Source organism: Dryobates pubescens, chromosome 17 (assembly GCF_014839835.1).
Source record: "Dryobates pubescens isolate bDryPub1 chromosome 17, bDryPub1.pri, whole genome shotgun sequence".
In the NCBI taxonomy this organism is placed as follows: domain Eukaryota; kingdom Metazoa; phylum Chordata; class Aves; order Piciformes; family Picidae; genus Dryobates; species Dryobates pubescens.
In genome coordinates this window covers 10829953-10855297 of record NC_071628.1, presented here as the reverse complement: position 1 = coordinate 10855297, position 25345 = coordinate 10829953, and the positions used below count along the sequence as shown (strand labels likewise).

The window sequence follows — 25345 nt, the reverse complement described above, 5'->3', positions numbered from 1 at the left end:
TCCGAGCCGCGGGTGCGTAGGCGTGCTGGCGAACTGGGCCGTCGGGGGCAGGCTGTGTGCGTCCCGACCGTCGCTCACAGCAATCACTCCCCGCAGGGCCCCAGCACCGCCCGCAGCGGAAGGAGAGGCGTGACTGGCCCCGCGCCCCCGGTGCCCACTCGGACGAGCATCCCTGCCGTGGATGGAAGAGAAGGTGGACGGAGAAAGCTGCGCGCCTCGCGGGGTCCCCGTGGCGCCCAGTGGGCATTGGGCCAAGGGGAGGGGAAAGCGTCGGCCCGGCCCGGCCCGGCCCGGCGTGGCCCTGCCCGCCCTGCGGCCGCGCCCCCTGGCGGATGAACGCCGCTCCGGCGCCTGCGCCCTGGCTTCCGGCTTTTTCGCCCCCGCAGGCAGAATGGCAGCCATAGCCCGCGGCCAATCAGGCGGGGCCTAGGCAAAGAGGATCACCAATAGAAGGGCGGCAGGGGGGGTTTCTGTGCGGGGATTGGCTGGGCCGCGCCCTTAAAGAGCAGCGCGGGGCGGGGCGCAGGGGGGGGTCAGTGCGGGACGTGGCGGCGGAGCGGAGGGCGGGAGGCAGCGGCGCCATGACCCGTGAGTGCGGGCCCGGCCCGGCCGGGCAGGGGGAGCAGAGCCGAGACCCACCCTGCGGGCCGGGGCCGGCTTGGGGGGTGGGGGCGACGCCGTGACCTGTGGGGCCAAGGGCGTGGGCTGGGCCGCGGGGTTGGGCCTGGGCCTGGGCCGCGGGGCCGGGCCCCGGCCCGGGGCCGTTCTGAGGCGGCCGCGCCGTCGCAGGCGGGAACCAGCGCGAACTGGCGCGGCAGAAGAACCTGAAGAAGCAGAGCGACTCGGGCAAGGGCAAGCGGCGGGACGACGGGCTCTCAGCCGCCGCCCGCAAGCAGAGGTGAGCGCCGTTCCGAGCCCGCCGTCCCCCCTATCCCCGCCCCGATTCCCAGTCCCGTTCCCGCGGTGGTGCCAGTACCGCTGCCAGCCCGGCGACGTGCTCTCCCGCAGGGACTCGGAGATCATGCAGCAGAAGCAGAAGAAGGCCGACGAGAAGAAGGAGGGCGCCAAGTAGCCCCGGGCTTGACCGGGCTGCCGCCGCCCTGGGGCCGGGCCGCCCGCCGGCAGGATGCCCGCTGCAGCCCCGGGACCAGGCCGCCCCGCCGGGGACTCCGGCAGCGCCCTGAGCCCGCCTTGGGACCGTCTCCTATTAAAGTAGCTTGTGGAGCCCGGCATGACCGTCTCCTTTCTCCGTACGCCCGGGTGGGGGGGACTGAGGCCGGGGGTTGGGGGCGCACTGCCGCCGGGAGGCAGTGTTCGCTGCGGGGAGGCGGAGGATGGAGTGAGCGCCGCTGTGGAGCCGCTGCATCTTCACGGTACAGAACAAAAAGGGGGCTTAGCCTGAAAGGTGTTTGTGGGCATCGCTGGGGGGTCGGGGTGCAGCCGCAGGCTGAAAATGGCATGCCTCAGAGCCCGGGGGATAGAAGCAGGGGAGGGTCACACTGAAGAGGGACGATGGCTTGAGATGGAGGGAAAGGGGGCTGTGGGTGATGCTGCGGTGATGGCGGCTGGGCCTCCTGCAGCTGGTGGGACCAGCAGGAGCTGGAGCAGGGTGAGGTGCTAGCTCTGCAGCTCCTCTGCAGATGCCTTTAGAGTGAGATTTGTCCATGGTGAGGACGCAGAGCCAGCGACCATTCTGTTTCCTGTGCTAGGTCCAGCAGCAGTGTGGAGCTGTTCTTGGGGCAATGCTGAGGTCTGGTCCTATGCTGAGGCCTTTGCTCTGACCCATACTCTTCACTTCCCTATGGGGCACAGAGCACTGGTGTCAGCCAGCCCCATCACTGCAGCAGGATGGAGCCTATGGGTGCTAGTTCCATGGGCCTTGCTCGACTTAGAACTGTGTACCACAGCCAACAGAACTCCTTACCGTGCCAGGTGCAGCACAGCCTCCACCACGTTGGTGCCATCCTTGGCACTGGTCTCACAGAACAGGGACCTGTGGGCCTGGGGGAGTAGAGGCTGTCAGTGGCGTCCCTGCCAGGTCCCTGCTTCTCCAGGGCCTGAGGTATGGCTGCTCACCATGGCCAGCTGCTGCCCCTGGGCTGTGTGGACCCCCGCAGTCATTGGCAGGTCAGACCTCAGGTCCATCTTGTTCCCCACCAGCATGATTGGCAGTGGCTGTTCCATGGCCTGTGGGAAGGGAGGAAGAGTGGGGCAGCTCCCAGCCACCACTGTTGCCCATGTCCTCCAGGAGCTTCAGAGCTCTGCCACACACATCAGCTGCCTCCCATGATGCTTGTGCCAAGTGTGGTTCCAGACTTGACACACCATCAGAAGGGAGAAGTAGGGGGAAGCATCCCCAGGGCCTGGTCCCTCACCTTGCTTAGCAAGCAACCCAGCTTTCACTCCAGCTCCCCCAGCACTGCCTGGGGCATGGCACAGTCCAGCTGTCCCTGAGGAAACCCCAGGGCTCCTGCCATGCTCCAGGGGGCCTGGAAACCTGTCAAGACCCTTCCCCTACCTTGATGTCCTCAATCCAGTGGCGGACACTGAGGAAGCTGCTCGGGGAGCTGATGTCGTAGAGGAGCAGCACCCCGTGGGCTTTGCGGAAGTAGGACTGGGCAATGCTCCGGTACCTGGGCAGGGCTGTCACTGCTGCTGCTGCAGTGACTGCCAGCCCGTGGGGCTGCTGCTAGAGCAGCACCTGGCATGACCCCCAGATCCTGTACCCTCACCTCTCCTGCCCAGCTGTGTCCCAGATCTGTAATGTGGTTTGTTCCCCATCCACCAGCAGCTGCTTTATTTGGAAGTCCACTCCTGCCAGGAGAGACAGTTGGGTGCTGCTCTTCTGCCTCTGCCCCAGCCAAGTACCCAGGGTGCTGGGGGCAGGGCAGCTCTGGGCAGTGGGGCAGTCCTGAGTGTGCTACCAAGGGTACTGGAGATGTCTGCTCTGAATTCGTTCATGCAGAGGCGCAGCAGGAAGCTGGACTTCCCTGTGCCGCTGTCTCCTGCTAATACCAGCCGGTACATGGGGCAGGGGAGTGCAGGTTCCTGCCTCTCACATTCCTGATGAGATAAGCAGTGGGTGGTGGTGGGTTGTTGGCACAGGGTGGAGTTGTGCCCTAGCTCCCCTCCCAGCCTGGCCCATCACAACGGATGGGGAGTTGCTGGTTACCTCTGCTGTGAAGGCAGGAAGCTTCCTTTTGCCAAGGTTTCTGGGAGAACTGCTGGGTCCCTCTGCTTCCCTTGTCAGGGGGCTGGGGACCTGCTGAGTGACAGATGCCATGGTGTTGGGCCTGACCCTAGGAGCTGCAGGTGAGCAGAGCCATGTCCCTCTCCCCAGACCAAGATGCTGAATTGGTGGTGGGTTCTTCACCTCAGTGCCCTGGTGGGGGCTGCTGTAGGGACGGTCCCATGAACTCTGGCTGCCCACACTGCTGAGTGAGGAGGTGGTGTCCATGCTGGAGGCTGAGCTCTGCTTCTGTGTGAGGCTGGCACTGCTGTGGCCCAGGTCTCTATCTGCCTGGGAGGCTGCAGCAGGGAGCAGGAGTTGCAGGGCCTCGTGCCCCCCACGCCTGTGCCATAGGAAAGTGCTCAGGGTGGGGATCTACAGCCAGCGCTGCTTCCCTACTCTCCACCTCTTACCTGCTGCAGGGGTGCTTTGGGTGGGCAGCAAGGGGGCTGCAAGGCCGGGCAAGGGGGGACAGCTGCAGGACAGAAGGCATTCATCAGAAGCACCCTAGAGGAGTACCTGTGGCAGAGGCTACTCAGACCTCCAGCTCCAGGGGCTCATGTGGGTCCCAGAGTACAGGCAGCAGCCCACTGTGTCCCCACAAGCCAGGGGTGCTGCAGGGTGAGCAAGGGCAGGCAGCCAGTGCACCCTGGCTCCTATGGAATGGACATTACCCAGCACCCCTACCCTCCCCTGCCTCGGTGGGTGCCAGTCTTGGCCCCCTGTCCTCTCCTACGTGGGTGCCAGCCCCGTGCACTGCCAGGCTCACCACCAGCGGGTCTGCGGTTGAGTGGAGCAGTGGGGCTGAGCGCAGGAGGCTGTTGCTCTCATGGAGACTCCTGTTCATTGTCCTGCTGGGAGGGAGCAGTCTGAGCCCAGCAACAGCAGGACTGAGCCAGGGGAGGGCTGCAGCCCCACCCCTGGCACCCCCCAGGCCAGGGGCATGTCTCTGGGGGCTGCTGCCTGGCCCGGCTGGACATACTGCAGCATCCGGACGTAGCTGGTGATTGCCAGGTTCTCCTCTGCCATCTCCTGCAGAACCAGCTGCTCCCTGCAGGGACAGGGTGGCATCCTCACAGCAGGGTTCCTTGGGACTGCCATTTCACCTGCACAGGGTTTGCCAGCCCCAACACTTCTGGCACCTCACAGTGGGGGCAGCAGAGGTGCCTCTGGAGGTGCTGATACAGTCAGGGAGCCCCAAGGGACACCCAGTGTTGCAGGGCTTGTCAACAACGGGCCTGGAGGGATGTGCCAGCAGCTCTGGGCAGGATTCCCAGCTGCCCGTGCTCACGATGGGGCCAAGGCAGCATTGCCCTATGGACACCTGGCTCTCGCCATGGCAGCCAGGTGGGCAGGAGCACATAGGAGAAGGCAGAGCCCCCCTGCCTCTGGTCTGGCTCTGCAGGGCACCTGCTGGCACTGCCACCGTGCTGGCACTGCACCATGCACAGGCAGGGCCTCCACAGACCTGGGAACAGCCCTGCCATGCCTTTCCCCCAACATGCCTGCACCTCTTGCGCTGCTGGACCTGCTCAGAGAAGTCCCCCCGGAGCTGCTCCATCTCCTCCCACAGCCGGGAGATGCCACACTCAGCCTCGTGCAGGGTGCCACGCAGCTGGAGGTTCTCCTGGGCAGCCAAGAGGGACTCTGCTGGGGCACAGCTCATATCACTGAGGAACCCCAGGGTGCCCAGGGCTGCAGGGTCCACCACCCAACCACTGCCCAAGCCTACCTGACTGATGTCCCCAAGCTGATGCCACAGCCACCCAATGCCTGTCCCTGAGCCCTCTGTGGATCCCTCCATCTCCTGAGGAAGGAGAAGTGCCAGCTGCAGCCCTGAAGTGCTGGGCACTGCCAACCCCCGCTCCCAGTGCAGCCTGCAATGCCCCAGGCAGGGACCCCACAGCAGCTGTACCAGGACTGAGCAGACCCCAGTGCCACTCACCCTGCGGTGCTGTCCTTGCCTCCTGCTGTCCTGTATCCTGCCCGCTGCAGTGGGCTAGTGGGCACAGGACCTGACAGGAGCCCTGGCCACAGGAGTTGGTCTCTGTCTGATACCAGCTGTCTCAGTGGTGGTGCCTGTTGAGTGCATCTGGTGCTGTGGCCCCTTGGTGCTGCCAGGCCCCGTGGGGCCACCTAGCATATTTGCCCTGTGGGTGGGGCAGGGGCCCTGGCAGGGCTGGCACTGTGCCCTCCTTGGCAGCTGGGCTGGGCCCCATGCTGTCCTGGCTTGTTCTAGTGTCCCCACCAGTACCTCCACCTGCTGCTTCCAGCTCTCCCTGTTTTCCTCTCTCACTGAGGCACTGGCAGGTACCAGGGGCTCCATCTGCCCATTGATCCATCCTCCTGCTGCTTTCCCCAGCCACAGAGAGCAGATGAGGTGGAGAGTGGTCTGGAGGTGCTGTGACTGCAGCCCCAGGGAAAAGGGGCAGCTGATGTGGTGGGATGGGAAGAGACAGGACAGGAGCAGCTGGAGCCATGGCTGGGCATGGTGCCCACAGGACCCTGCTGTTGTCCTCGGTGTCCTGGGGCAGTCCTTGGGAGTTCCTGCTGCCTAGGCTTGCCTGGGGCTGCTGCCCCTGTGCTGGCCCTGCTGCTGGCCCAGGCTGTAGCTCTGATGGCTCACAAGACTGGTGTACCAGCCTCACTGTGCCAGAGCCATCCCTGTGTTCTGGGCAGGACAGGGGGGCTTCACCAGGGGTTGGGGGCACTGACCATGGCTTGAACACACTTGGGGAGCCCTGGACCCTAGCCCAGTGCTCTCTGCTTTGCCACCTCCTCTCCACCCTCCCTGTTCATCCTCCCTCTCCCCACTCAAAGACAGCTTTGCCCATGGGGTACTGTGGGCACTGCCTCGCCCAACTTCAGAGCCACAGTCTGTGTGTGGTCAGAAGGCACAAGCTTGGCACAGAGTTTTATATAAAAATGTATTCAAGGAATTATTTACAACAAGCACGCTGCCAGCAGGTGAGCGGAGACAGGCCTGCTCCCCTGGCAGGCCCCAGGCCAGGGCAGCTGGGCTGGCAGCCAGCATGGTAGGAGCTGCCTTCCTGCCTGGAGGGAGTCTGGCATCAGCTGACACTGAGCACCCACCACCCTGGCTAGCTCCAGCTGGTCCCTTGGATGGCCCCAGATCAGTGCAGGACCCGTGTCCCTGGGAGCACCCACCCCCTGGGTCCCCCTCAATGCCACTGTCTCCTGGGGAAGGAGGTCAGGGGACTCCTGCAAGGCCAGGGCACAGGCACAGAGCATGGCAGGAACCAGCCCTGGCTGCTGTCTGGCACAGTCCACCCCAGCAAGGACTACGTGGAGACGCTGATGCGCTGTGAAGCACGTCGTCGTCGCAGGACACGCACGGCTGAGCTGCTGCGACGGTGCTGGGGGGAGCCGCGGAGGCAGAGGGGACTCAGCAGCAGCCAGAGGTAGAGCAGCACACAGGCCCAACAGGAGGACATCTTCACCCAGAAGGTTGACCAACTGCCATGTGTGAAGGTGGTCTCCAGCACAGCATTCTCATAGCTGGAGGGAGAAGGCAGGTGTTGGGCATGCACGGGATGCTGACACAGGGGATCCCAGTGCCAGGCACTGGGTCACCCCGATCCCAGCAGCTGTGTCCCTGGGCACATCCCACCAGCCACAGAGACCCTTCGGCAGGGTGCTGATGTTGGAGGTGACAATGCTGGGCGTGATGATGCTGGCAGGGTTGCAGTCCAGACTGGATGGCTGCATGAGTAAGAGGCAAGGGGAGCGAGAGTACAGGGGGCTGGGCAGCAGCGCAGACCATACCTGAACCAGTTGGTGAGGGTCATCATGACGTAGAGTGACGCGAGGAAGAAGACGAAGTGGAAGGCTGAGTAGCTGTAGACCACCCGGTCTCGCTCATCCTGGACCATGCACTGTCCCCCATTGCTCTCCTCCACTTGTTCACGTGTTGGCTCGGTTCCTGGGAAAGCACAGTGGGAGCAGGGTGGCTCCTGCAGCCCCTGCTCACCTGCACCTCTGGGATGGGACACAGGCACCCAGTGTCTGCTCTGCACCCACCTCTCAGCTCCTCCTCCATCTTCTCAGGGCAACAGAAGCAGCAGGAAGGTTTCTGCAGAGACAGCAGTGTGGTGGCAGGTACTGCTGGGGCAGGGCACCCTGGCCCCGTGGCTGCCACTGTTGGGCTAAGCCCTGACATAGGATCTGGCCCTGCCTGGTGCTGGGGCCACCTGGAATCATGGAGCTCACACAAGTGAGGATACTCCAGGGGAACCCCACCCTGGTGTTTGGCTGGACAATCCTGCCCCAGTCCCTGGATGAAGGCTGGAAGCCGTGTGCATGGGGTGCCCTGTGGCAGGAGGGCACAGGGTACAGTTGAGGCAGGGCAGCTTCTGAACTCACTTTAAACTCGAAGCTGTAGACTTTGACCATCCAGAGTGGCCCAAAGATCTCAGCGAGGTAGGAGGCTTCATTGCTGCGCCCAGAAGAGAGGCAGAAATAGTCACATGGCCATCCATCACCCTGTGCCAGGCCCCCAGCCTGCCCCATGGATTTGACACGGCTACAGGAGACCTGTTGTGCCATGCCCGGGGTCACTGTGCTGCCCTTGCCCATCCACAGATGCCCTGCATGCTCTGGCTCTTGGGATTTCCCATGCCACAGGCTGAGGACAGGGTTCCCACGCAGTGCCCACCGGGCTGGCCATGACCGGAAGAGCTGGTGCTGTGGTCACCCTGCCCACCCTGCACTATGGGCACACGCACCATGCGAAGAGGACACAGGCGTACATGATGGCAGCCCCCAGGACGGCCACGGTGGTGTCCTCGGTCTGCAGCTCGTCCTGCCGCACGCCCGGGAAGCAGACGGTGAGGTTCTGCCCCTTGTAGAGCACTGTGGGGAGGTGGAGGTGAGGCATGGGAGTGGCCGGGCAGAGCATGCTGCCAGGGGCAGTGGGAGCACCCACCTCTCTCTGGGGGCCGGCTGGACAGCGCAGAGAAGGTGAGGTACATCACGTAGCAGCTGATGATGGAGGACTGCAGCAGCCCCGATCGTGGCTGCCCTGCAAGGGTAGGGGTAGAGGTGTGACCAGAGCGCTATGGCTGGTGAATGGGCTCTGGTAGGCAATTTGCAGCCTCCTCCCATTGCTCCCCTGACCAACACGCTACTCTGAGGCACAGAAGGGGCCAGTGGGACACCCGAGGAGCTGTATCTTCTCCAGGTGACTGAGCGGTGGTCCCAAACTGAGAGCCCACAGCATCCCTACAGCCCCATGGCCAGCCTCGCAATGCAGCAAGCTCCACTGCGCCATGCCATGCCGTTCCATGCCATTCCACGCCACATGGTACTCACGGAGCTGCACGCAGGGTGTGATGGAGATGAAGGACATGATGCCACAGAGGCTGCCGTTGAGGGTGAGCAGCACCTTGTTGAGAAGGCAGGCGGCTGGATGGGTGTAGTACTTGTAGAGGAAGGAGAAGGCGGCCGAGGCGAGAGTGTAGAAGGCAGCAGTGGCCAGCAGCACGGCCAGATACCACCGCTTGTCCTGCGCCGCTCCCGTCAGCCTGCCAGGAGAGCGGGTGAGAGCTGGCAGCAGGCAGCTCTCCTTATTGATTCTATGAGTCTAGCATTGAGGCTCTCGAACGTGTCCAGAGAAGGGCAATGAGGCTGGGGAAAGGTTTTGAGCACAAGCCCTAGAGGAGAGGCTGAGGGAGCTGGGATTGTTTAGCCTGGAGAAGAGGAGGCTCAGGGGAGACCTTATTGCTCTCTACAACTACCTGAAGGGAGGTTGCAGCCAGGAGAGGGTTGGTCTCTTCTCCCAGGCAACCAGCACCAGAACAAGAGGACACATTCTCGAGCTGTGCCAGGGGAAGTTTAGGCTCGAGATGAGGAGAAAGTTCCTCACAGAGAGAGTTGTTAGTCATTGGAATGTGCTGCCCAGGGAGGTGGTGGAGTCACCATCCCTGGAGGTGTTCAAGAGGGGATTGGACATGGCACTTGGTGCCATGGTTTAGTATTCGTGAGGTGTTGGGTGACAGGTTGGACTTGATGATCTTTGAGGTCTTTTCCAACCTTATTGATTCTATGGTTCTATGATTCTAGGTGCCCACCCAACACCCTGGCACTCACCAGTTCTTGTTCCAAGTGTGGGCAAAGGCTGTGATCAGCACCAGCTGGATGAGGATGAAGGCGAAGCCCCCACAGACACCTGTGTAGTGCCAGGCTAGGAGGAGAGGGCAGAGTGGGGCTGGCACAGCAGGCCTGCAGGAACCCAAGTTGCCAGATCAGGCAGGGTGAAGAACATACCTTGGATGAAGCCATCCTCAGGGATGAAGAAGCTGGCAGCACAGAGCCCCACCAGCAGCAGCAGTTTCAGGAGCCAGAACCTGCAGGACGGTCAACATTGACAGGGCCCCTGGCACCTCTGGTCCCCCTGGCAGCCAGCCCAGCCCCATGCTTGTACCCATTGTGAAGCTGAGCACGACAGTCGGTGCTAGAGCGCACATTGAAGAGCAGAGCAGCCTGTGCCAGGTGGAAGCAGGAGGTGCCAAAACAGACCCGGTACACAGCTGAGGAGCCCACCATCCGCTCACAGTCCCTGCCCCCAGGCAGATGTTCGCACAGCACCGCCGAGAAGGGCATCTGCAGGCACAGACAAGTGACAGGATGGGGCTGCTGGTGTGCCCAGTATCCCTTGGCACCCGCAGCACCCAGCACCCTTGGACTCCTGACACCTCTAGCATCCTTGGGACCTCCATCACACCAGGCAAGTCCTGCATCTTCAGTAACCCTGGCACCCTTTCTCCATTGGCACCTCCAGCACCCTTGACAGTCCCAGCAGCCCTGTTACTCCCAGTATTCCCAGCATTTCAGTACTCTTGACTCCCTTTGCATTTCTGGCACCTCTACTGTTCCTGGGACTCCTAAGTGCCTCTGAGATGCCTGGCACGCTGGCATTCCCACCACTCATGGTACCCCTGGCACCCACCAGCACCCTCAGTGTCCCTTGGATCTCCAACACTTGCAGTACCCCTGGGAGCTCTGGCACCCCCAGTGCCCTTGAGACCCCTGTCACCCTGGATGTTCCAGCTTCTGCCTTCACCTTCTCCCTGATCGCCTGGGCCACGGTGCGGGACAGCATGAGGCAGCAGACAGCAGAGGCCAGGACGTGCAGGAGCGTGTAGAGGATGCGGGTGCCCGTGGACACACGGAGCCCGCGGCAGGCACTGCAGCCACAGCTGCAGCACAGCTGGGGGAAGAACAGTCAGCAGGGACCCCCATAGGCCAGAATACCCCCCAGTCCCTCCTGGCATCCCCACCACAGTTCAGCCCTATCCCCAGCCCCAGCAGTGCCTTCATTCCCACCTGGCAGAGTGGCGAGTGCAGGAGGTGCCCGTGTGCCCGTGTGCCCGCCATGGCCCAGCTTGGCTCCGCTCAGCCCCCACTGCCCTGATGGGATTAGGGGGATTGTCAGCTCGGCCCGCCCCACCATCTGCTCACTGCTACCTCCCAGCAGCCACCGCTGGCAGCCCATCCAGGGTCCACCAGTGACCCCAGGCCATGGACACTCCTGCCTGGGACCTTGCTGCCCCGCTGGACAGGATGAGGCTGTGGTAGACAGACTGGGCACAGGCTGGCATGGAGGGCACATGGCATCTGTGGTGTGCATTTTGTCTGAGTGGCAGTCAATGGTCCCAGAGTGGTGATATGGTGGTTGAATGGGTATAGGGCTACCAAAGGGCTAGAAGGGATGCAAAGGCACCTGAAGAAGATGGGCACCCTATGGGGCAGGGGACAAAGCAAGGGGTGCAGGGACCCCATTGCTGCTGCAGGGGCTGTGCTGGTGTCACCCTCCTCCAGCTCCTCCTCTGCAGCTTTGGCTTCACGCCAGAGCAGCCTCCACACAGCTGCGGCTGCGTGGCACTTGCCCAGCATCAACGCAGGAGGCCAGGAGGGGACAGGGTTGGGACATCTGACCCCACGGGCATGACGCAGCACCAGCCCAGTCAGTGACTCTGGGGGCAGAGGGTTTGGCTCCTAGCAGCTGTTGCTTGGAGACTGGCTGAGTACCAGCTGCTGCCAGGCGGTGATGAGGACCAGTACCCTTCACAGGGCTGGGGGGGGAGTAATTTCCCTCCTGTTCCTCCCAGGTTAGTGTCCCACAAACTCCTAAGTTTGTTTGCTTCTACTCTTCCCATTCCCAATCTGCCTCCTGCAAGGGTGTGAGGCTTTGGGGGTGTTCAGCTGCTGCTCACGGTTGGCCCCACAGCCCCTGGGATCTCAGGGGTGCCTTGGCTGGCTTGTCTCCATGTATCCCTGCATTGGGAGCAGTGGGAAGCCAGGAGTGGAGGGCAGCCAGGCCCACATGGCTTAGCAAAGGGGATGCAGTGTTTGGTACAGTGGGCATAGGAGACAAGAGTAAATAGCCTCAAGTTGCCCCAGGGGAGGTTTAGGTTGGACATGAGGAACAATTTCTTCCTCTTGAGGGTTGTCAAGGCCTGGCTAAGCCTGCCCAGGACAGTGCTGGAATTTCCATCCCTGGAGGGGTTCCAAAGCTGTGGAGCTATGGTGCTGTGGCACGTGATTTAGTAGTGACCTGGCAGTGCTGGGTTAATGGTTGGACTCCATGATCTGAAAGGTCTCTTCCAGCCCAAGCAATTCTGATTCCATGATGGGGAGGAGCTGATAGATACCGGTGCGAATACAGCACAGGCTACTCCAGGGCAGGTTCCTGTACGGCACCCTGGCAGTGCCATGCTGGAGTGGCACGGCCGGAATCAGCAGCGCCCGGGGCTCAGGCTACCGGAGCCGGGAGGTGCTGCAAAGCCGGTTCGCTCCCCGCCGCACAGAGCGGGGCCAGGCCGTAGGCATGTGGCAGCGGCGGGGGCCAAATCGGGGTCCGTAACCCTCTTACCGGCTTAGCCCGGCCGGCACAGGGACGGCGGGCAGGGCAACGCCGTCCCCCGATCGGCGCCGCCGCGGCAGCGCCCGCAAGCCGCCGTCCCCGAGCCCTGCGGAACCCCCGCAAGCCGCCGTCCCCGATCCCTGCGGAACCCCCTCAAGCCGCCGTCCCCGATCCCTCGGAGCCCCCTCAAGCCGCCGTCCCCGAGCCCCGCGGAACCCCCTCAAGCCGCCGTCCCCGAGCCCCGCGGAACCCCCTCAAGCCGCCGTCCCCGAGCCCCGCGGAACCCCCTCAAGCCGCCGTCCCCGAGCCCTGCGGAACCCCCTCAAGCCGCCGTCCCCGAGCCCTGCGGAACCCCCTCAAGCCGCCGTCCCCGAGCCCCGCGGAGCCCCCTCAAGCCGCCGTCCCCGAGCCCCGCGGAGCCCCAGCAGCCGCTCGTCCCGCCGCAGCTCCGCAGCGTCCAGCACTGGCGGGGAGCCGCTGCCTGGGAAGCGGCGGCCGCTGGAGATGGGCCGGCGCAGGGCTCCCCGCGGGGAGGGCGGTGAGGACCGAGAGGAAGAACTAGGAACCGGGGACCGGGGCTACCGCCGCTTCCGGCGGCCGCGCGTGACCGGAAGCGGGGCGTACGGCGGCCGCACGTGATCGGAAGCGGGGAGCAGCAGCGGCGGCGGGATGGCGGCGGAGGGCGATGTGGAACTGGAGCTGGAGACGGAGCCGAACGGTTCCGGCGGCGGCGGCGATGGGGCGGGCGGCCGGGCGGCCGAGAAGCCACGGAAGCACGATAGCGGCGCGGCGGACCTGGAGCGCGTCACCGACTACGCGGAGGAGAAGGAGATTCAGAGCTCCAACCTAGAGACGGTGTGGCGGGCGGGACCGGGAGGGGGGCCGGGCGATGCCGAGCCGGGTCCCGAGCACCGCGCCTGCATGTCCGCGGCGGGGCCCGCCCCGGTGCCTGTCCGGCGCGGTGACTGCGCTCGTCCTGACAGGCCATGTCGGTGATCGGAGATCGGAGGTCCCGGGAGCAGAAAGCGAAGCAGGAGAGGTAACCACACGTGTTCGCCTGGGACTCAGGGCACTGGCCCGGTCCGCGCCCCGCCCGCACCGGATCGCCTTATGGAACTTGTACCGGGCACCGGTCGGCGGCTTCCGTGGCAGGCGTTCCGGCCCTCCCCCAGGAGCCTGCGCTGCTGCGGGGGGCCGGTCCTGCCCCAGAGCCCCCACGGCGGGGAGCAGGGAGCCACTGGAGGACCCCGGTGGGTCACTGGCTTTCGTCCTTTTCTTGCCGCAGGGAGAAGGAACTGGCCAAAGTGACCATCAAGAAGGAGGACCTAGAGCTGATCGTGAGTAGATCAGGGCAGACAGTGGCACATCCCCAGCCTCGGGCTGTGTGCCCGATGTGGCCATGGGTGCCTGGTGGGTGTTTTCCATCAGCCTAGCCTGTGTCCCTACAGATGACAGAGATGGAGATCTCGCGGGCAGCTGCAGAGCGGAGCCTGCGGGAGCACATGGGGAACGTGGTGGAGGCTCTCATCACCCTCACCAACTGAGCACCGTGCCCGCTGGACGGGCACGCGCCCAGCACCGCACCCAATAAAGCACTGGTGGGAGCTGGGCTGTCGGTGTGGTCTGTGATACACCAAGCACTTGACCCTGCTCTGTGGGTTACATATGGCAGTGCCCTATCCTGGGTGTGGCCTGCTCTCCTGTGCTCTTGGGGCGTGATGATGAGCTCAGCATGGTGGCACCTACGAGCTGTCACAGCTGCCCTCACACCCCCACCCTGGGTGCTGCCTCCCTGGCTGTACAGGCCCTTCCTGTCTCACAGGAACAGGACACCTGTGTCCCACAAACACAGCCAAAACGGGTAAGAAAACGACCATTTTAATCAAACCCAGCCCCTGCACAGATAGAAAAGCCACACCCTGTACGACAGGGGAGGAGACAGTGCCACTGCTGTCCCGCACCAAAAATGGGGAGAGCGCATGTGACAGGGAGGTACTGAGGAGCAGATGGGGATGGATGTCTACAAACTCCTCCAGCAGTGGGTGCACTGGAGACGGGGGTGCTGCCACAGTCCTGCAGGATGGTGGCATGGCCATAGGCCTGGCTGGCACAGGCAGACCATCATCTCCATGGCACCAGGTCTCCACAGCAGGGGCTGCAGGACAGACAAAGGGCTGGTTGCCACAAGTCCTGGCACAATCTGTCTCTTCTGTCCCTGTCCAGGCTCGCAGCAGCTGGCAGAGATGTGCTGTCAGCCGTGCTGTCCTGCCCGCTCCCTTAGGTGGTTTTCCGTTTCTTGGCTGAGGGCCTCTCGAAGACATCCCGCACGCCTGCGGCTTTCTGCTTGAAGAACTTTGTGTTCTGGGCACTCTCCTGGCCCCAAGCTGAGTCGAAGGATGTGGTGTCCTGGTCCACCAAGTGCGTGTACTTGGTCCGTCCCGAGCGCCCAAAGTTCTTGACCTGGGAAACACAAGAGTCTGTGAGCAGTGTGCAGGGAGGACATGGGGACCCACAGCTCGCTGTGACCCCTTGATATAGCACCACGGCACGCTGGCTGATACCCTCTGGCCCACACACCTACCTGCATGACTTTGGGCAGGATGGTCTTGTTGAAGTGGTCCTCGAGGGTTGGGGCACTGAAGTCCCTCTTGTAGACCTCCTCGTCTTCATCCTACAGGAGAGGGACACACTTGCTCAGCCACCAGCTTCCAGCAAGAACCAGCAGAGGTGGACAAACACACCAGGAGTCCAAATCTATGCTCTGCTGGGGTTGCCACTCTCATGACCCATGGTGGGGGATATTAGTGTTGACTACAGAGGCAGGCCTAGGGGACATCTTCATGCCCTCAGAGCCTGGCTGTACCCAGCACAGATCTGGCTTGGTTCTGAGAGGGCCCATCAGCTGCAGTGGCAGCAAAGAAACAGCTCAGCTGTTCGGTGCCATGCACTCTCCCACCCATGGTAGTGGTTGGTGGCACCACTCACGCTCTGCCCCCAAGAGGTGACCAGGTTCAGATCGCCTTGGTCACTTCAGCCGTGTGCAGCCTCCAAGGACACCCCCAGTCCCAGGGGCTCCCTGCAGGGAGACAATGTCCCCATGCCTTCATGCAGCCCCTCCCCAGCCCCCTGGCACCACTCACCATGAAGAAGGCGCCGCGGTGGTAGTACTTCTGCAGGAACTTGTATTTGCCCTTCACTGCCTTGTTGGTGATGACCTTGCCATTGGCCCGCAGCTCAGCGCGCCGCTCCTCCTCCGTCAGGTTCCGCATCCTCTCAATTTCTGCCTTCTCTTTCTCCATGCTGGGGGAGAAGAAGCCCCTTAAGAGCCCCTGTCCCCATGGCACCTTCCCAGCACCACCACTAGCCCCAGTCCCAAGTATTTGCTGACTAGGAGGGCAGAGACAGCCCAAGAGGGGCAGAAGCACTCTGGGAATCCCAAAGAGGAGACACCTCAGCTTTCCATGGGACCTCGGCCTAGCTCCTTCGCAGACAACTTACGCCTCTCGTTCCTCACGGTCCCGTTTGATCCGCTTCAGCTCGCGCACCTTCCAGGCCTCATACTCCTCCTCATCGTTCTCGTCGTCTGTGTCGAGCGCGTCCAGTGCTGCCAGCGAGCGCTTGTTCTCCTCAAATTCCTTCTTTGCTTCCTCCTCTACAATCTGCAGCAGGCAGCCAGCTAAGCTGGCTGTGGTGTCTGCCCCACACCCAGTGCGACCCCCTTCCTGCCCCTTGGTACCTTTAGTGTGTACTTGCGCCTCTCCTCTGCCATCCTCTTTGCCTCCTGCTCCAGCTCTTTCTGCCTCAGGGCCTCTGCCTCCCGCTCCTGCACAGTGATCCGATCCTTCCTGCAAGCAGGGACCACCACAGCAGCTTCAGCCTTCCAGGAGCCAATGCAGCTGCTCAGCTCCTCACAACCTCCCACATCCTGCTCTACAGCCACATTCAACCTTTACTCTCTCTGTGGACAGGGTCCACACAGCTCTGGGCTCTCCACTCACTGTCCCACTATGACTGCAGACATGCATGAGACCCAGCCACAGGCCATGAGAGAAAAGGTTCCCTCTGCCACTGTATGACACTTGCCAGTGGGTTGCAGGCCACAGCCAGATCCCACAATAGTTGAGGGGATGTCAGTGCAGGGCTTGCCCTGCACTCCTTGAAGGTAAGGAAAAGGAGACCGTGGCAATGAGATCTGCAGAGGTCTCAGCCCTAGATTCCATCTCCCCACCCTGGGCTGACCCGTGCAGCCACACCACCCACTTGCGGATGAAGACAGGTTTGAGGCGCGGCTCCATCTCGTCCTCGCTGTCCGTGTACTCTTCATACTCTGACTCGGACTCAGACTCTTCTCCAGATCGACCCTCATCTTCCAACTCCATCACCTCCATCTCCTCGGTTTTCCTCTCCTGCGCCCGCTGGCGCATCATCCCACGCCGCCGCTCAATCTCCTGCCGGAAGCAAACACCAAGCAGTCAGGCACCAGCCACTACTGCTCCTCTCTTGCTGCTCCCTCCAAAACACATCTGTGGTGTTGCCTGCAGGACAATGTGCCTGACTCTCTGGACACAGGATGGCCTCTCCTGGTGTCCCATCCCACCTCACAGTGAGTTGTGACAGTTGTGCAGCTCTCCAGGAGAGCCCACATGCCTGTGAAAAGCCATTTCAGCCTGTGTTGTTCAGGGGGTTCCATGGGCCCCTTGTTTGGCTACGCAAGCGTACCTCATCATCGATCTCTTCCTCTTCCTCCTCGCTGGTGTCCTCCCTCTCCAGGCGCCAAGCTTCCCCCTCCACCTCTGAATCACTCTCTCCAACCACCTCGGGCTCCACGATTTTTCTGTGTCTTGCCAGCCTACAACAGAACCCCTGTGAACAAGAGCACTTCGAATACAAAGAAGCTGCAACAAATTGTCTGTTCAGGACAATACAGGCAGGAGAAAAGCCAGAGGCTAGAGAACCTCACACTGCCTGGAGAATATTACCAGCTTCTGCCTAGCACTCCTGCCACTCCTCAATGCAGTGTGGCAGCATGCACTCTGGATCCCCAGACCCCAGTGTGGGCAGCTCCGATGTGGAGCAGGGGTAGGGACACTGTTCCTCACCGATCCCAGTACTCACCGCTCCTCCACGTCCTCAGCGATGCGGTTCTGGAGGCGCCGCAGCCGGGGGTCGTTGGCGAGTTCCTCCTCCTGCTCCTCGGGCTCCACCTCCTGCTCTTTCGCCTTCTTGATGAACTGAAACTCTTCATCCTCCTCATCCGAGGACTCCATGGGCGCATAGTCAGGCCGCTTCCCCGACACGTACCGCTTTACCTTCACCTTCTCCATAGAGAGCTCGCCTGCGGGCACCAGGCCGTTACTGGGGTGCTTCGTGCCCCTGCCAAGGCCTAGCCAGTCCCTGGCCCCCATGTTTCCACCCCACGGCCCAACCGACCCCAGCCACCACCCCCTCACTCACCCTTCTCGTTGCGGACGGGCACGGCGCCCGCCGTGGACTGGATGGGCGGCTGCTTCATCAGGGCGCTGGGGACCGACATGATGGCGGCGGGACGGACCCGGGACAGGCCGGGCCGGGATGTGCAGGGCTGTGCAGCGGTCTCTGACAACAGCTACGCACAGCTGCTCACCCGGAACCGGAACCGCGACCCCACTTCCGTCGGAAGCAGGACGCGGCGCCGCCGGGGCGAGCGCCCGGCAGTGGTGCTTGGCGGGGGGGTCACTTCCGGGCGCCGCGCCGCGGTGCCTCTAGTGGGTTCCTGCGTTCAGCCCCGGTCCCGGCTCGTTCTGCGTGAAGGCGGTGACGGCCCCGGCCGGGCCCGGTGCGGGGGAGCGGCGGGGAGCTCCCGGCGCTGTCCTCCTCCTTGTGCCCCGTTCCCTCCCTGCAGCCCGAGTCCCGCGCAGGGTGGTAACCGCCGGGCGCTGGGGGCCGGCCGCTCCGAGCTCCTGACGCCGGCGTGGAGTTCCTTTCCCTTAGACACCATGCGCGCTTTCCGTCATCACTGGCACGTTACGGCGAGGCGCTGGCGGAGCCGCGGCCTCAGGCAAAGGCCATCACAAGCAGGATCCCTTCGGGCGGCACCGCGGCAGGGCTTCTGGTGGCTGGCTGAGGAAACCCAGCTCCGGCCCCGGTGCGCCTTGCCAGGGCCCTCTGGTTGCGGCTGATGGTGCTGTGGCGGCTAAAGCATTGGCTTTAGTGCCCCGGCTGTCGCCTGTTGCCGTGCTCCTGGTTGCAGGAGTGCTCGTGCGGGGTGGGAACGCCAATGCCGAGCCATGGGGGCTGAGCCAGCCACCGCTGGTGTGGCCACCTGGACAGCAGGTGCTTAGAATCCCTTGTAACTCCTGCAGGGCCTCGCTGGCCTGTGGGACACATCCTGCTCTTGCTGTGGTACCCAGATTATTCCTGTGCAGCCTGGAGAGCACAGTGGGGCCAGGTGGCAGAGCCACCCATGGGGCTGTACTGTGCCGGCCACTGGAGAACCTGCACCTGGTGCATGGCTGGAGCTCAGTGGTAGTGGCTGCTACTGTAGTGGGCCATGCCCCAGCCCTCCTGCTTTGCCTGCCCCAGTACTGCAGCCTGGATCCCCATCTCCTGGGCAGTGAGGGTGAGCAGCCCCTGTGCAGCCACGTGTCATTGCAGCCCTTGGGGTGACCAGTGCCAGGAGGCAAGGTTGCAGTGCAAGGCTAGGGCAAGCCCCGGGATTTCCAGTGGTGCTGGTGGCATCGGTATGCCTGGAAGGGCTGGGGCCATAGTTGCTTTGTGGCAACTGTCAGGGGGTTTCCTGCCCACATCTGCACGTCAGCCTGGAAGCAGTGCAGGGTTGCAGATGGGAAAGCTGAGCACAGAGCTGGGAGTGATTGGTTCAGTGAGTTGTCCCCACTCTGGCACTGAGCCACGGAAGATGAGACTTCTCTTGAGGTTGGGCAAAGTGTGTCACAACCCACCGCAGCCACGTCTGCCATCCTGTGCCGCCCACTCAAAGGAAAGGAAGAGGTTTTCTGTTCTGGGAAGTCTCCCTGCAGCAGGGGGATTTGGGTGTTGGAGGGGCCAGAGCGAGATGGTAACCCAGTATGACTAGGGATTGCCCTGCCCCCACCAGAGCAGGTCCCTTCGTGGCCATGAGGCATTCACTGGCCAGCAGCAGAAGCTTTTTCAGTAGGTGGATCAGAGCTGGAGCATGATCCCAAAGGGAGCATAGGGAGTCCTTTCCCTTGCTGTGTTCCCAGTTCCCAGCTGAGTATTTCTGTGTCTGCAGAGCTTTGGGCTGTGCCTGGGCCCCTCTGCTTGGAGGAGCTGGGACAGTTCTGTCAAAGCTAGGAGGGGTAGGATGGGGTGTGTGGTGGGTCCCAGTGCTGTGGGACTCCCTCAGTGACCAGTGATTTGTGACTTGCCTCAGCACCAAGGAATCAATAGCATCACAGAATCATTTTAGTTGGAAAAGACCTCTAAGTTCACTGTGCCCTACCCTTAACCCAGTACTGCTAGATCACCACTAAACCGTGTTTCTCAGCACCGCATCTCCATGGCTTTAAAACCCCTCCAGGGATGGGAACTCCACCACTGTCTTGGGAAGCCTGAAACAGGCCTTGACAAACCTCAAGGGCAAGAAACTTCCTCATGTACAACCTAAATGCCCCTGGTGCAAGTTGAGACCATTTCCTCTTGTGCTATTGTTTTTTCCTTGGGAGAAGAGACCAACTCCCATCTGGCTCCAGCCTCCCTTCAGGGAGCTGTAGAGAGCCAGAAGTTCACCCCTGAGCTTCCTTTTCTCCAGGCTGAACAACCCCAGGTCCCTCAGCTTCTTACCAGACCTGTTCTCCAGACCCTTCACCAGCTTTGTTGTCCTCTGGATTTGCTCCAGCACCTCAATGTCTTTGGAATGAGTGGCCCGAAACTGAGGCAAGGTTTTGAGGTGCAGCCTCACCAGTGCCCAGTGCATTAATAGCTTCCTCATCCCACAGTGACTGTTGGTCCTGCCCAGCCTTGCCCAGGGATAAGCAAGGGATAGTTGCTGTGTTCCTGGCCTTTATGCCCAGATGATAATTAGAGCTCCTGCTCTGTGTTTGGTCCTTTGATGAGATGTTAATCTTGAAGGCTATCACAGAGTGTTCCCACCTTGAGAGCCCTGTGCTACAATGGCAAGGAGTGAGCTTTGACACAGGGCTTGGTGAAAAAATTAGATGCCCCAGAGGAAGGAAAGCAGGCTGGGGAACTGCAGACAAAGCACAGTGTGTCCTGACCAGGTGAAGCAGAAGTAAGAGCTCAGCAAACAGGGAAGTGCTTGCATAACCTGGCTCGACCCTGTGGCTGCAGGCAAGAAGTGACCCTCAGCCTGCGATGTCTCCTCGCTGCCCCATGCCCCCTCAAGGGGCACAGCCAAGCTGGAGAAGCCCAGTGCTGGTGCCACCCAGTCTGGTGTGATGGCAGCAACAGGTCCCAGCCCTGCAGATGGGGTGCAGAAGTCCCTGGCAAGGCCCTGTGGTTGGGGGTGTGCAGGGGTATTGTGACCCTGTGGGTGTCCCTGGGGACATGGCAGATGAGCTGCCACGAGATGGTGTGGCCGAGGGCAGCCCTGGCCCCTCTCCCCAGCATGGCGGCTGATGAAAGACGGGGAGCTACTTGAAAGAGTCCAGAGCAGAGGCACGAGGATGATTAGGGGAGTGGAACTTCTTCCATATGAGACTGAGGGAGTCTGGGCTCTTTAGCTTAGAGAAGAGGACACTGAGAGGTGACCTCATCAATGTTTGTAAATATGTAAAGGGTGAGTTGTGAGAGGATGGCTCCAGGCTCTTCTTGGTGGTGCCCAATGACAGCACAAGGGGCAGTGGGTGGAAGTTGAGACATAGGAAGTTTGGTGTAAATATGAGGGAAAACTTTTTCACTGTGAGGGTGACAGAGCACTGGAAGAGGCTGCCCAGGGAGGTTGTGGAGTCTTCTTCTCTGGAGATGTTCAAAACATGCCTGTATGCATTCCTGTGTAATCTGGTGTAGGTGATCCTGCTCTGGCAGGGGTGTTTGACTAGATGATCTTTCGAGGTCCCTTCCAGCCCCTGAAATTCTGTGATGCTGTGGTGGATCCTGCAGCAGCTCTGGGCTGTGGCAGGGGTGCCCTGCCACTGCACAGCCTGGGGACAGGTGATGGCAGGGAGTGATGCGCCGCAGCCCGGAGCAGGCCCAGCTGTAGGTCGGTGCTCAGGCAGCACTGCGGCTGCTGATGGCACAGTCAGAGGCAGATAAAGTTACAGAACCAGCCCCCGCCGCCGCTGTTTGTGTCTGTGGCTGCACCGCAGGGCAAGGTCAGGGTGCTGAGGCGGTCCCCTGGCTGTGACCGCAGCAGGGTGTTGTGTCTATGAGCACAGCTGGGAACAGAGCCCCGAGCCAGCAGGACCCTGTGAGTGCAGCCTGCCCGGCTCCAGGGACACTGGGGCCTTGCCAGAAGCCTGCTAGTAACACCCAGCAGAGAGGGGAGGAGAGGGAACAGAAAGACCCCAAGGGAAGAGACCCCGGCCCAAGTCTGGGGAGAAGGCACAGGTGAGCATGGGGGACTGGGGGCAGCAGAGCAGAGGGGCTGCATGGGCATGGGGGCAGAGCGGGGGTGGTGGTGCCCCAGCCAAACATACAGGCATTGACTGGGTCCCGCTGGGTGCCCTCTGCCTGCTGCTTGCTGCCTGCTCTGGGGTTTTCTCTGCTGTTTTCAGGGCCCACTGACCTTCCTCCACGGTGTCCCCTGGTGTGGTAGCTGCATGAGAGTGGCCCTGCCGCTATGCTGCTGTGCCCATGAGGTTCCCTGGGCTGGGGGTGCCTGCGGGAGGGGCACAGCCCTGTCCTGCTCTGCCTCCCAGAAAGCTCAGGCGGATGGGCAGTTGCATCACTCTTGGAGCTTGTGTAATCTCCACAACCCAAAAGCCAAACATTGACCTGATTTTTCCATGGAAGTAGGTTCCTATTGATTGTGTTTGCTGTGGGGCCACACTACATTGTGTGCTTGGTGCCAAGGAGCATGAGGCATCTCCTCTTGGTCCCTGGAGCTGTTTGGACCCTGTGCCCACAGTGTGGACTCTAGGATATGCCATGAAACATCACTTGGCAGGGCAGAGCTCATGATCAGACCTTGCTGCTGGTGTGATTATGTCCTTGCCATTCCCTGGGGTGTGCTGATGCCAGGTCAGCTGAATGTCCAAGGGTAGATGGTGCTGGCAGAGGTGGCTGTGGCAGCTGCTTCTCCCCTCACTGCCCCATGGGCAGGAGGATGCTGAGCAGCCTGTGAGGTGTGGGGGAACAGCAGCCATTTGGATCTGGGCTGGAGCCCTGGTCCATGCTCTATCTGCAGCCATGGCCCCCCCTCAGGGGGACACAGGTCCTGTTGACATCAGTGGTTTCGTGCATAGACAGGTGCTTGCTGGTGACAGGCATTGTCTTTGGCAGGGGCATGGGGCGGGCAAGTGGCTCCAAAGCCAGCAATTTATGTAAGTGCTTCCTGCCTGCCTGCCCCACGGCACCCAGATAAGCCCCATGGTGACAAGGCCTCTTTGTCAGCTCCTCTCTCCTGTGTGACATGTCACCTGGGCAAGGTGCAACATCTTGTCAGGCTTGTCACTTGCCCAGGCACAGCCCCAGTGAGGCGTGATGAAGATAAGGGATGTGTTGGGTGGCACATTGCTGCCCTCCTGCCCCTGGGATGGGGTCCAGCTCAGGCCCTGCCCCCCATACACAGGTATCCTCCATATAACTCCATGGGGCACTCCCAGCTCAGTGGCACATCCAGGGGCCAGCTGGGGTGTGCCAACTGCTGGGGACAACTGCTGAACAAACTGCATTGGTGTGGGGGTGAGTGCTGCCATGCCTGTGGGTGCCTGGGACACCTGGTGGGACCATAGCCTTAGTTCATTAACCAGGGATGCTGTGGCCAGTGGCAGCCCTTGGGGCAAAGCCTGGCCAAGTCAGTGCCCCTGGGTAAGGATGGGGCTGTTGTGTGCCCTGCAAACCTAGCCCAGTTTTGCAGAACCGTCCCTGTGCCAGATTTTCTGGGTGTTCTCAGCATCCCGGTTACCACGGTGACTGTTTCCTGTGCAATCGCTAATGCTTCATGATCTTGATCACGGTATCGGAGCGGTTTCCTTTCCTCTGTGGGGAGCTGCAGGACCCGCTCCCACCTTGGGGTGCCCAGACCTTCCTGAAGTGACAAAGATTCAGGTCAGTTTGGGTTCTGCTGCTTTTGCATTGCTCTCGACCTGGCTTTGGCATTGCTCCCAACAGCGTCCCGCACACATGGGGGACGGGAGCAAACTGGTTTATGATGACTGGAGCCGAGAGGAGCTGTGGCTTACTTCTCACCTGCTCTCCTCTGTGGAAATCTCCTGAAGCCCGAACCTGGGCTGATTGATTTTCCTGGTGTTACTCTTTCCAGACCGTTTCTCCCTTAGGCTGCAGACCCAGTAGCATGGAACTTCCTGGGCAGACTGATGCTGCTCCAGAGGAATCCTCTGATCTGTTGGCTCTGAGGCCGCAATGGGCTGGTCTGGGTGGGCTCGTGTCCTGGCCAGTCCCACTCCACAGCATCTTCTGTCTGCCTTTCTTTGTGAGTGCCCTCAACTCCCTGGTCAGTGCCAATGGTCCACAGCAAGTCTGGGCACTCACAAGAGGCAGATCTGGGGTGGCACAATCAGTTGCCGGGTGGGCACAGGCAGCCCCCCAGTGGGCATGCCCAGTCCCCAGTGGGGACAGTCAGCTCCAGGTGGGCACGGGCAGCCCCGTCTGGGCACAGTCAGTTTCTGATGGTCACGGGCAGCCCCAGACTGCGAGGGTCAGTCTCCAGTGGGCGTGGGCAGCCCCGAGTGGGCACGGGCAGCCCCATGCCGGGACAGGGAAGAGGCTGCGCTGAGCCCCGGGCCGTGCCCAGCGTCGACGGTGGGCGGGTGTCCCCGGGCCGCTTCGAGGGGGAGCGGCCCCGGTTCTCCCGGTGCCCCGGTGGGAGGTCAGCCCAGCACACGGCACAGGGGCCGGGGGCTGCGCGGGGTCCGGTGCGGCGGCGGCGGCGGTGGTGGGGCAGGCGGGGCGGACGGCGGTGACGGCATCCGGCGGCGCCCGGCGGAGCGGCTGCCGTGCCGTGCCTGGCCGTGCCGGGCGGAGCGGGGCCGTGCCGAGCCGGCTGAGCGGGGCCGGTGGGTCGGCCGGCGCGGGGCGGGGCGGGGCGGGCGGCGCTGACAGCTGCTCGGCGTAAACAAGCAGCCCGCGGCCGCCCCGGCCGCCCCTGCCTGGGCCGGGCCCGGCGCGGCTCGGGGCGGGCGCTCCGGGCGCCCCGCGGCGTGACGCGGCGCCGCCGCCAGACGGGCCCGGGCCGCCGGCGGGACGGGAGCGGGCAGGGCAGGGCAGGCCGCGCGGTAAGGGCACGGTACGGGGGCGGCGCCGGGGACGGGGCTCGGGCCGCCGGCGGTTTGACAGCTGGAGTGGCCCCGGCCGGGCGGGACCCGTGGGGGCGGCGGTGGGGCAGCCCCGGCCTCTGGGGCGCCTGGCGGGGACTTATGCGGCCCGGCCGAGTCTGCCGGCCCGGCCGTACGGGAAAAGAGGGGCTGCGGCCGCCCTGGCGGGGGAGCGGGCTGGGGCCCGTCCGCGCTCCGGGGCTGGTGCTGGGGCCGGCCCCAGCAGCCGCTGCGGGAAGCCGGGGGCGTGGAGGGAGCCAGGCCTCGTCCCGCCGCACCCACGGGGACGGCCGCGGCACCGCCGCGCCCGCAGCCACCCACGGGCCCGACACCGGAGCCACCCTGCTGGGACGGGGCCGGTCGGCTGGTGAGACGCGCTGGTGGCTTTGGCCATGCCACGGGGGCGGCTGGCGGCTCGGGCTGTGCCGTGGGAACAGTTGGTGCCTTTGGCTCCACCGTGGGCATGGCTGGCTGCTCTGGTTGTGCCATGGGAACTGCTGGTGGCTCTGGCCCCGCTGTGGTCGTGGCTGGTGGCTCTGGCTGCGCCACGGGGATGGCTGGTGGCTCTGGCCATGCCATGACGCCGCTGCCCCAGCCCCAAGGCTGCCATGTGGCAGCCGGGTTCAGCTTGTGGGAAAGCGCCGGGAAGGGTCCTGGACGGCTGCTGCCCCGTGCCTGCCGGATGCGCTCGGCCGCATGGTGCTCCTGGGGTCACAGGCGTGGAGCAGGCGGCTCAGCCTGTGAGCTGGGCTGTGTCCTTGCTCATCCCACCATGTGGGCCAGCCTGCACTAGCCCGGGGCTGTCCTTGTGCCTCTTCT

The 25345-nt window shown here is 62.7% G+C and overlaps 4 protein-coding genes across 4 annotated transcripts; 2 read left to right on the top strand and 2 right to left on the bottom strand.

Moving 5' to 3' along the window:
• Positions 1–492: 492 nt before the first annotated feature.
• SERF2 (small EDRK-rich factor 2) lies at positions 493–1232 on the top strand. Its single transcript, XM_054169054.1, has 3 exons — positions 493–588; positions 790–898; positions 1009–1232. The coding sequence occupies exons 1-3, from the start codon at positions 582–584 to the stop codon at positions 1070–1072; spliced, it is 180 nt and encodes a 59-aa protein (XP_054025029.1). The 5' UTR covers positions 493–581; the 3' UTR covers positions 1073–1232.
• A 5224-nt stretch (positions 1233–6456) lies between these two features.
• Positions 6457–10639, bottom strand: SERINC4 (serine incorporator 4). The gene is given in 12 exon segments (XM_054168995.1): positions 6457–6748; positions 7016–7247; positions 7250–7322; positions 7613–7685; positions 7975–8101; positions 8175–8270; positions 8561–8772; positions 9338–9431; positions 9515–9594; positions 9672–9850; positions 10311–10457; positions 10574–10639. Coding segments are annotated over 12 exon segments (1581 nt in total). The 5' UTR covers positions 10625–10639; the 3' UTR covers positions 6457–6531.
• Positions 10640–12746: 2107 nt separating this feature from the next.
• Positions 12747–13718, top strand: HYPK (huntingtin interacting protein K). The gene is made up of 4 exons (XM_054169057.1): positions 12747–12968; positions 13097–13152; positions 13399–13450; positions 13562–13718. Exons 1-4 carry the CDS (start codon positions 12783–12785, stop codon positions 13655–13657), a joined length of 390 nt encoding a protein of 129 aa, XP_054025032.1. The 5' UTR covers positions 12747–12782; the 3' UTR covers positions 13658–13718.
• A 271-nt stretch (positions 13719–13989) lies between these two features.
• On the bottom strand, positions 13990–17754 carry MFAP1 (microfibril associated protein 1). The gene is made up of 9 exons (XM_009897324.2): positions 17568–17754; positions 17229–17448; positions 16833–16962; positions 16374–16561; positions 15850–15958; positions 15612–15772; positions 15254–15413; positions 14695–14784; positions 13990–14573 (listed from the first exon to the last, which is right to left on the bottom strand). The coding sequence occupies exons 1-9, from the start codon at positions 17644–17646 to the stop codon at positions 14391–14393; spliced, it is 1320 nt and encodes a 439-aa protein (XP_009895626.2). The 5' UTR covers positions 17647–17754; the 3' UTR covers positions 13990–14390.
• Between the last annotated feature and the right edge of the window lie 7591 nt (positions 17755–25345).